This window comes from Lactuca saligna, chromosome 5, assembly GCF_052625555.1.
Source record: "Lactuca saligna cultivar CGN05327 chromosome 5, ASM5262555v1, whole genome shotgun sequence".
Taxonomy (NCBI): Eukaryota; Viridiplantae; Streptophyta; class Magnoliopsida; order Asterales; family Asteraceae; genus Lactuca; species Lactuca saligna.
In genome coordinates, this window is record NC_136421.1 from 207,317,890 (window position 1) to 207,328,372 (window position 10,483).

Here is a 10,483-nt window from a genome sequence, read left to right on the forward strand (position 1 = left end):
AATGAAGTCCATGGTTAGATGCTCCCATTTCCATTCAGGAATCTCCAATGGTTGCAACTTCCGATGCGGTTTCTGGTGTTCTGCCTTGACCTTCCGATAGGTCACACATTCTTCCACAAATCGAGCCACATCATTCTTAATTCCATGCCACCAGTAAGTCTCATGAAGGTCCCGATACATTTGAGTAGCACTAGGATTGATAGAAAATTTTGACTTATGAGACTCATCCATTAGGGTTTTCCGATTTCCCCCGGTATATGGAACCCAAACCCTACTGTAGCGAGTCAGCAAACCCTGCCCGTCTCGTTCCATCTTAGGCAACTCTTTCCTAATATTCTCACGCCTGATGTTTTCCTCCATTATTGTCGTCTTTTGGACATCCTGGATTAGATCTAACAAAGACGACACCATCGTGATCCGGAGAAACTTAGCTCGAATCGGTTCGGTAGATTGTTTACGACTGAGAGCATCGCTACCACATTAGCTTTACCAATGTGGTAGGGAATTTCACAATCATAGTCTTTTACCACATCCAACCATCTGATCTGCCTCATGTTCAAATCCTGCTGCTCGAACAAATATTTAAGACTCTTATGGTCAGTGTATATGATAAACTTCACTCCATAGAGATAGTGTCTCCAAATCTTAAGAGAGAAAACAACAGCCCCAAGCTCCAAATCATGAGTGGGGTAGTTTCGTTCATGGGGTTTCAGCTATTGGGAGGCATAGGCTATCACCCTATCTCATTGCATTAACACGACACCAAAACCCAGAAAGCGATGCATCACAGTAAACCACCATATTCTCAACCCCCATCAGGTAAGGCCAAAATCGGAGCATCATACAATCGTTTCCTTAACTCATCAAACATCAGTTGCTACTTCGGGCCCCAAATGAATTTCACTGATTTCTTGGTCAATCGGGTGAGTGGTAAGACAATTTTAGAGAAATTTTCAATGAATCTCCGGTAATAACCGGCTAAACCCAAGAAACTGCGAATTTCAGAAGGTGTTTTGGAATCTTCCATTGTTTAACTGCATCAACCTTGGCTTGATCGACCTTAATACCGTGTTCGTTTACCACATTCCCCAAGAACTGAACTTCTTCCAATCAAAATTCACATTTTGAAAATTTAGCATAAAGCCTTTCTATTGCCAGAGTTTCCAGAATCTCCCAAAATAGTTGCTCATGCCCCTCTTTGCTCTTAGAATAGACCAAGATATCATCTATGAACACTATGACCGAACGGTCAAGCATCCTGCTACACACCCGGTTCATGAGATCGATAAACATTGCGGGTGCATTGGTGAGCCCAAAATGCATCACCACGAATTCAAAGTGCCCATATCCGGTACGGAATGCTGTTTTCTCAATGTCTTCTTCACGAACCCGCATCTGATGGTAACCGGAACGTAAATCAATCTTGGAAAACCAAAACGCTCCCTGAAGTTGATCGAAAAGATCGTCAATATGTGGCAACGGGTACCTATTCTTTAGCGTGTGCTTCTTTAGCTCCCTATAATCAATACACATTCGCTGGGATCCAGCTTTCTTCTTCACAAAGAGAATAGGAGCACCCCAAGGCGAGCAGCTTGGCTGTAGAAACCCTTTATTATTTAGTTCTTTAAGTTGATCTTGGAGCTCTTTCATTTCAAGTGGTGCCAAGTGGTAAGGAGATTTCGCTACCGGAGTCGCACCTAGCACCAAATCAATGCGAAACTCCACTTGCTGAATAGGTGGCAAGCCAGGAAGCTCCTCTGGAAAGACATCGCTAGAGTCGGAAACGATAGGAACCTCATCTAGTGCTATAGCAAAAGAGCAAGAAACCATAACCAGGTGGGGAATGTCCCCCTGAATAATAAGCTCTCCACCTCTAGGGTTTCGAACACGAACTTGCTTCTTACGATAGTGGATTTCTGCATCAAACGCATCAAGCAAATCCATGCCTACGATAACACAGAGCTCTCGCATCACAATAGGGATAAGATCAATAGGGAATTCAACTCCAGAAAACTCGAGAGTGCAACCCCGATAAACATCAGTGACATAAATAGTGTGGTTTTCGGCAACTTCAACAATCATTGGGAGAGCCAATGTTCTGATACTACGCCCCAAACGATTAATAAACGTGCGAGATACAAAAGAATGGGTAGCACCACTATCAAACATAACAACAGTAGGCTCGGAATCTAGCAAACAAGTGCCTGATTTACCACATATAATCATGTAAACAATTCTAACTACCATTTATTAAATAATTCCAGGAGAGAAAGGAAAAAAAGAAATTTACCTGCTACTGTCGCGGTAATCACCAGCTCATCCGCAGTCATCTGGTGAACACGACCTCATGTCACCATAGTCGGTCCCTTGGAAGACGATGCAATTGTAGGATTTGTACCCCCGCCTCCTTTACCAGCCTTCAAATTCGGGCATTCGGGCTTCTTGTGTCCCATCTCATTGCAGTGATAGCAAACGGGAGCAACAGAAGTAATCTGAGGAACTGCACATGCAGGGGGAGCCCTACAATTCTTCCAATGATGCCCCAGCTTTTTGCAGTTGTATCATATCAATGGATTTTTCTCGCCCTGACCTGAAGACGGCCTATGCTCATACCTTGACTTACCACCTTGCTTTTGCTTTTTCTAGGCATCTCCGGATGTCTTGGAGGAGGTGTCATTGGCCTTCCTCTTAGACTGGGTCTGCAACTCGATTTCCCTCCTCCTCGCTGCATCCATGATCACGGATAAAGTCGGGAACTCCTGCATGCTAACGAATTCCCAAATTTCGGTACGAAGAAAGGTAGTGTATCGGCTGACCAACCAGGTCTCATTCTCAGCAACAAAGGGACAAAAAGATAGCATCTCAAAGAACTTGGCGTTCAGGTCACTAACAGACTCGGTAGTTTGCTGTAAGGCCATGAACTCTTGCTGCATCCGCTGCTGCTCCACCTTAGGCACATATTGTGCCTCGAACCTCTCCACAAATTGGGCCCAAGACATGGTCCTTACTTCTTCTTCGTTTAATAGAGCGGTGATGGTGTTTTACCATGTCTTTCCTCTTTTTCGCAACTGATTCATGGCGATCACAACTTTGTATTGGTCCGGATACCCAACAGTCATGAAGGCGCCCTCAACATCTGACACCCACTGCTTAGCAGCACCTGGGTCAGATTCACCATTCCAAAGATGAGGGCTACACTTGTTGAACTTCTCAAAGTAGTATGCCGAATCCCGAACGGGCGGAGCCAGTAACGCTCCCCTGGGATTAACTACGAGGAGCTCATCCAGAAGTGCACTGACCTGGTTAATTGTCACACAAGAGATTAGCTCATTGAAAGCATTATTGAATTCCTCAGCGACAATATTCCTAACTTGCTCCATTTAGACCTAATTAAGTCGAGCAGGCGGAGCCATCTATATCCGTAGAAGGAGGAAAATATTTAGAAATAATTCAGCCTAGATATTTCTAGGAAGACGTAACACTCAGCTTGCTGAAAATTTATCAGCCTTTCCCCGACCCGAAACCGGCACCGATGTTTCAAATACTAGGGGCCATTCTACTACCTTCCACACCAGTTCCAATTTCGCATTCGCGTCTAGTTTCAAAATTTTCAGCTCGCTCTAGCCGTTAATTTTACAACTCTCTCACATGTTAACATTAAATAAGTGTGCAATCTAATATTTTAAGACTAGTAGAATCCAATTCATAGTCAACAATCTAACATAAACATTTAACATAAAAAATAAGGCTTACTTGGCTGGCCGACTGGCACACCGCGACATCTTCCACTACTAGTCTTCAGAAAGTTTGAAAAATCTTTCAAAAAGAAAATAAACTGTTGTAGAGCCTCAAATTTAAGTCTAGAACATCCACAAGAATGCCTAGTTCCCTCAAATTGTGGCTCTGATACCAACTTGTGACATCCAATTTTTTTGCAAAAATTTTAAACTTTTAAAACCCATCTTAAATTAAATTAAAACAACTGAAATAGTCATAACATAATCCATCTACTTACTAATCATATAAAATAAGTGCGGAAGTAATAATAATAATAAGGTCCCAACAAAAATAACTAGTAGCGATGTCCCGGTGCTCCATGTCAAACTTTCGCCTCTTTAATATTAACACCTGAAAAGTTATAAGGGAAACCGTAAGCACAAAGCTTAGTTAATTCAAACACATACATTGTATTAACATTCATATTTACTAACCCTAATCCATTTTCCAATTATAGTTGTATAATAAGGGCAAAGAACGAATCAACGCCAATAACACAAGAAGGACTTGTAGTTTTGAGCCGCACCGGGAAGATCCCGTATCACTTGGCCCTAATCACCGCACGTCATGATGAGTAGTACGTTGGTGATCTTACCTACCCACCGCACCGGTAAATCCATATCCTTTGGTGGTGTCCCCATATCCATGATTAGTTACATACAATGCACATGTACGAATTAAAACAATACTTATATATAGCATGCTTTTATAATAAACTCAAATAATCACACACAAGCTAACTAGCAAACACAATCATCAATACAACGGTGTGAGACAACTCACCTTGAGTGAGTAGTAAGGATAGCTAACAATCAAATAATGCTACCAAGCTTGAGAAAACTTCAAAACCTCACCTAAGAAGGACTAAAGGTTACAAAGGAGAAGTAATGAAGCTATGCAGTTGAGAAAAGAGTAATCACAGCAAGGTCTCTAAAATAGACCTGCTGTTCAAAACGGATTTACTCAAAAATCTAAAACATAAACATATCTTTAACTAAATTTTATAGGAAACCATGATTGCTTAGGATTCCACAACTATAAATAACTCATTCTAACTCCAAAATATGAATTAAATATGAATTTTACAAAATGATGTATCACTTTTGTCTCCAACAACACAGTCAAGTGATGTTGGCCGATTCTACCCAACTTGTGAGTAGAATTCATCCAAACCAAAATTTAGAGAAGTAAAGGACATACAAATGAAAATCTTAGGGTTTGAATTGAATGAAAAGAATCTCCCAAACTCCAGATATAAAATTCACATTGTGGAAAATCACAACACTAGCAAAAGTTGGTGACTGCCTGCTAATCTGTAGTGTGGATCCATTCTAACCAATTTATAATTGGAAATAACACCCCATTTGCTCCAGATATTAAATTCATAATATAAGGAACATATAGAAACTTGGAATCACTCTGGATCCATTTCCAAGCCTTAGAAATGATGAAAAAAAAGTGACATATTAGAACAGACCCGGATCAGACCTAACAGAAAAGATTCCATTCTTTACCATAGATAAAGTCCTTATCAGTGAGGTTAGCCTACTTAAGAAAGTTAGCCAACTAAAATTTTGAACTTTTGGAACTGTTTTGGGGTCCGTTTGAGTTCTAGAGCTCAATATATGAGTTTTACAAAATGACTACAGATCTTATGGAAAACAGAATCGTAGCCACCCGTGATTCCTTTTTAGCTTATCCATCCTTCTCCCTTTGAAACACCGTTAAAGATGTGTTCATCATCCCAATTTAGGTCCCATGATCATGGTGGTACGAAAAAGGGTTAGGTATCATTAGGATTTCATTTTTCCACAAGATTGTAATAATAATCAACATGAAAATGAACATAAAGAACATAAAATCATCATTCTCCCTTTTAGGGTTTCCATGATCTTTTTCCACATGTAATCCCCTAGATCCATCATCCACCATATATGGGGTGAAGATAGGATCTTGAGATAATGTAAAACATACAATTAAAAATCAAATAAGAAGGAGAAGAAGTGAAGATGAAATCATAAAACTAGAACAAGGTTATGAATCAGGTTGTAAGAAATGATAAGGTGGTTCATACCAATATCAATCAAGGCTGGAAATGAACAAGAATTAAGAACCAAACAACAGCCCCTTGGCTGCTCTTGATCCCAAAGAGAGAGAGGACGATTTGAGAGAGATAGGTAGGGTTTAGAGTGTTTTTCTTGTGTGTGTTCTAAATGACTCAATTAACACATTAAGTACTATTTACTAGATGGATTTTGCAAATAGGCCCATAGCCCATGGACTTCAATAAAAGGAGTTTACAAGATAATCAAAGAGTCGAATAACATAATAAATCAGACATTGGTTAAATAAATTAACCCAAGGTTAAAAGGATTTTTAAATTAAAATAACCAAACATACCGAGAAAAATCAGGGCGTTACATACATACAAGTTGTGTTGCTATAGGTACCAACTACAACTTAAGGTAAGGAGGGTAAAATTGCTGACCCTAAAAAGCACAAAGTATCTTACCTACCACATGCATTGCAGAAGACAAGGAGTATGTTGAATAAAAGGAACAATTAACGTAACTTTCATTTTATGATTTACATTTTATTTAATGTCTGTATAGATGCTTTGTATATTTTGAATTTTGATTATAACATTTTTTTTATATTATTTAAGTTGGACATATGATTAATGTTATTTTATTCTATTCTTGTTACTCATATAATATATATGTGCAACATTATAATATTATCGTCGTCTATTCATAAATGTTACCGAATATTAATTGGAACCATGATCACAAAATTAAATGAAGCTAAAGGGTAACAAATAGCCATACCAAGTAGATAAAATGTGATGGTTTTAACAATTATGTGTCGCCAAAAGCAACCAACAGTCATATTTTTTTTCTTTATGATTTTTTTATGTAACTAAAGGTAACAAATTGTCACATCATTTACAAATAATTCATTGCTATAACTAATATAGAATGATGGTTTTAACAATTAAGTGTTACCAAAAGCAACTAATGGTCACATTCATTTCTTTATGAGTTTTCTTTATATGGTTAAATGATCATATGTCACAGTATAACATAAATAAATGTCACTAAAGGGTAACTAATAGCCACATGGTTTAGAAAAAGGTGTTGTGATATGTACTATTCAGTGATGGTTTTAACAAGTATATATGACAAAAAGCAACCAATGGTCACAATCATTTCTTTACGATTTTTCTTTATGTTGGTAAATGATATCATATGTCACAATATAACATAAATAAATGTCACTAAAGGGTAACTAATAGCCAAATGATTTAGAAAATGGTGTTGTTATGCATATTATTAAGTGATGGTTTTAACATATATTTATGACAAAAAGCAACCAATGGTCACATTCATTTCTTTATGACTTGTCTTCATGTGGCTAAATGATATCATATGTCACAGTATAATGTAAATAGGTATGGGTATTCATACTAGTTTGCGATGGTTTTAACAAATATGAATGAACAAAAATCAAACAATGGTCACATTATCTTGTTATGTTATTTGTTCATGTTACTAAATGATTTCGAATGTCACATTTTACTGTAAATGAATATCACTAAATGGTACCAAATTACCAAATCATTTAGAAAATAAGTGTTGCCATAACTAATATCCAGCAATGCTTTTCAAAATTATCTATCACTATTACCCAACCATTGTCACGTTATTTTCTTTAAATGTTTTGTTTATGTGACTAAGTGATATCATACGCCATGGTTTCACTTAAATAAATGTGATTAAAAAGTAAACAATAGCCACATTAGATATAAAGTAACCATGGTGAAAACCAAATTTTCTCACGTTATATCTGACTAAAAGGTAGATTATAACCACACTTACATGATGAATTTCAATGTGGCCGTAAGACACTTATGGTGTCACAACATACAATCACACTTTTGACGAAAAAATAAGTGTGGCCATAGGATACAATCATATTTTTTAGGCCATAAAAGTGTGGCCATAAGTCATTTTTGTTGTGGTGTCTAGAAACACGACACATAAATGTTGGAACTTAAAGACTCATAATGGTCCAGAAGATGAGCTAGGACGTGGAGGAGGAGATTGCTTGCTAGATTTTCTCACAAAGGATGCCTTCTTCCTCTTCTTCTTCTTCTTCTTCTTCTTCTCATCTAAACTATCCCAAAACCTCAAGAACTCAACAATGGAAGCTAAGGATGCTTCTAGGTCTCAAAGGCGGTGATAGAGGATGAAGGATTACAAATCCCAGCCATCACATCCCTTAAATAAGGCTTAGGGCTCGAAAATTATGGTTTTGCTTCTAGGCCACCATCATGTTGTCGCCAACGTCATGACACGTCGTGAGCGCCAAATAAATGCTCGTCTCACACGCAATAACCTCACGTGTGAATGCTTAATAGCTCCAACAAGCGTAAAAGCCGTTTCTTCTTACTTGGTGTTATAATTTATTATAATTATTAACTTGTGAATGCCTTTTTTTTATAAAGATCTAATGTGGTAGGAAAGAAGGTGGTGGTCTCGCACTGGCGGTTGGTGGTGGCGAGATGTGGTAGTTGGCGGCGATGGTGATGATATAGTTTGGGTTTGACTTATGTTAATCTATGAATTAAAGCACAAATAGACTATAGTAAGTTGTGAATTAATATATTATTTCATGTTAAATTGAGAATAACTAAATTCATATATTTATTAAATTGTGAATATAGTTTTAAAATTACGAATATGTCTTAGTTGAACCATAAAAATGAGGTTCTTGCACTTTTTCACTAAAAAAATTAGTAATTCGGTAGTTTTATTACTTTGATTTTTTTTTTTTTTGTATATTTGGTTGAAAAAGATGTTTGTATTCAAAATTATTACTAGAGGAATGGGATATAAAATATTTGTTCTCTTAAGTTGTCAATACGACAAGAAAAATACCAGTGAATTTAGTGTTAATCATGCAGCATTTGGCAGTCGTCCGACACCAAGTGGTAGCTAGTTGAATAGGAGAGAAGGGTATAGATATACAGAAAAATGCTAGTGAATTTAGTGTTAATCATGCAGCATTCTGGCAGTCGTCCGACGACAAGTGTTAGCTAGTTGTAAAGGAGTGAAGGGAGTGTTTATATATATATATATATATATATATATATATATATATATATATATATATATATATATATATATAAACTCTCCCTTCCTTCTTATAAAAATAGCTACCACTTCTCGTCGGACGACTGCCAAAACGTTGCATGATTAACTGTGACAATCCGAAATTTCTATCTTTTACAGCCATTCAATTCAATCAAAGTTAGACTTGTTTCTGTTATCTTTTAGCATTATTTAGGATCTGTTTGAGTGTTCTAATCCAAGTACATTCATGGTTTGCGATTAGGGATGCGTTAACTTATGCTCATCATGTTGCATTTGAGCCAAGAACTCCATCAAGAGTAGTTTACAGCCGCAAACATGAGTTTATAGCAGTAAACTCAAGGTGGCCATGAACCCATGCCCTTATGTTTGATATTCTTTCACTTTTCTTCATTTATCACCCTTCCAAGTCAAGAAAACTTACTTCTCTCCCAGGTATCATCAAGAACATTTCCATTTCTCGTTAAATTTGTAAGTGGTTCTTCCATTTATTAGTTGTTATCCTTCTTGATCTAGTAAAACCCTATGATTTCATCCATGAAATTAAGGATCATCATCTTTCACCAAGAACAGCAAGAACACACACTTGTTCTTGGTGGCCGTGAACCCCCTTCAAGCTCAAATCGTAAGTATCCTTTCCATATACCTGGTATTCATTAGAAGCTCTTGATTTAACATATTGGAAACAACCATTTTTGCAAGAACATCAAGAGTTTACGTCCATAAAACCCTTCCATGGCCATAAACCCTTGTGTGGACATGAACTTCATCAAGTTTTGGCTGTAAACTCCTTGTTGTTTCATGTGTTGGCGGTAAACTCCCATGGTCGTAAACACGATGGTCGTGAACACCCTTGGGTTGTCATAAACCCCCTTAGAACAATCATATGTGATTGTAACACTTCAATCCAAGTGTTTCCTAGTCCCTAAGGTGGTTCACTATCATGATTAATTAGTTGTTATATACACTAATTATATACATATATGTATCATTATATTCTTAATAGGATCCGGTTGTGCTCGAGACTTCGCTTGACACTTAGCATCCTATATCAATCTTACATTCGAATCACTCACTATAGGTGAGTTCATAACCGTAACTTATTTTTTAAATGATTTTAAATGCTTTTATGGGAGGCGGGGATACAAGTAGAAACATTATAGTTATTATATCAATCACATGTGATTAATAACTATCAAATAGATGGATTTCTTATACTTCAAAACTGTGTTATCAAACAAACTACTTCGAAACAATTTATCAAACTATTTTATATGATAAACTCTTTATCAAACTCTTTAAAACTTATATATTGTCAAAATCATGTCTATACAGATATAGTTATATAAATAAGGTTGAAAGGGCTTAGGACTGATATCTCGCTTTATTTCTGGTTCCTTTTTTGGTTGTGGACTTAGGGTATCGGTTGTTTGTCCGAATGTTATTTGGATCTTAGTTATATATTATGTGTATATGTACAGATATAAATGTTCTTACATTAGTTCAATGCCTTTGGGTAACAAAGGTGTACAAACATACTCAGTCATTCAAAC

General features: G+C 36.9%; 1 protein-coding gene across 1 annotated transcript; it reads right to left on the reverse strand.

The window, feature by feature from the left end:
- Positions 1-1,322: 1,322 nt before the first annotated feature.
- On the reverse strand, positions 1,323-2,330 carry LOC145046171 (uncharacterized). Its single transcript, XM_078994475.1, has 3 exons — positions 2,291-2,330; positions 1,487-2,204; positions 1,323-1,395 (listed from the first exon to the last, which is right to left on the reverse strand). Exons 1-3 carry the CDS (start codon positions 2,328-2,330, stop codon positions 1,323-1,325), a joined length of 831 nt encoding a protein of 276 aa, XP_078850601.1.
- Positions 2,331-10,483: the final 8,153 nt, after the last annotated feature.

Coding starts and splice junctions, on each gene's coding strand:
- LOC145046171 (XM_078994475.1), bottom strand. CDS start 2,330: ATGACTGCGGATGAGCTGGTGATTACCGCGACAGTAGCAG. Junction 2,205..2,290: donor GATTACCGCGACAGTAGCAG/GTAAATTTCTTT, acceptor GTGGTAAATCAG/GCACTTGTTTGCTAGATTCC. Junction 1,396..1,486: donor AAGCACACGCTAAAGAATAG/GTACCCGTTGCC, acceptor GGTTACCATCAG/ATGCGGGTTCGTGAAGAAGA.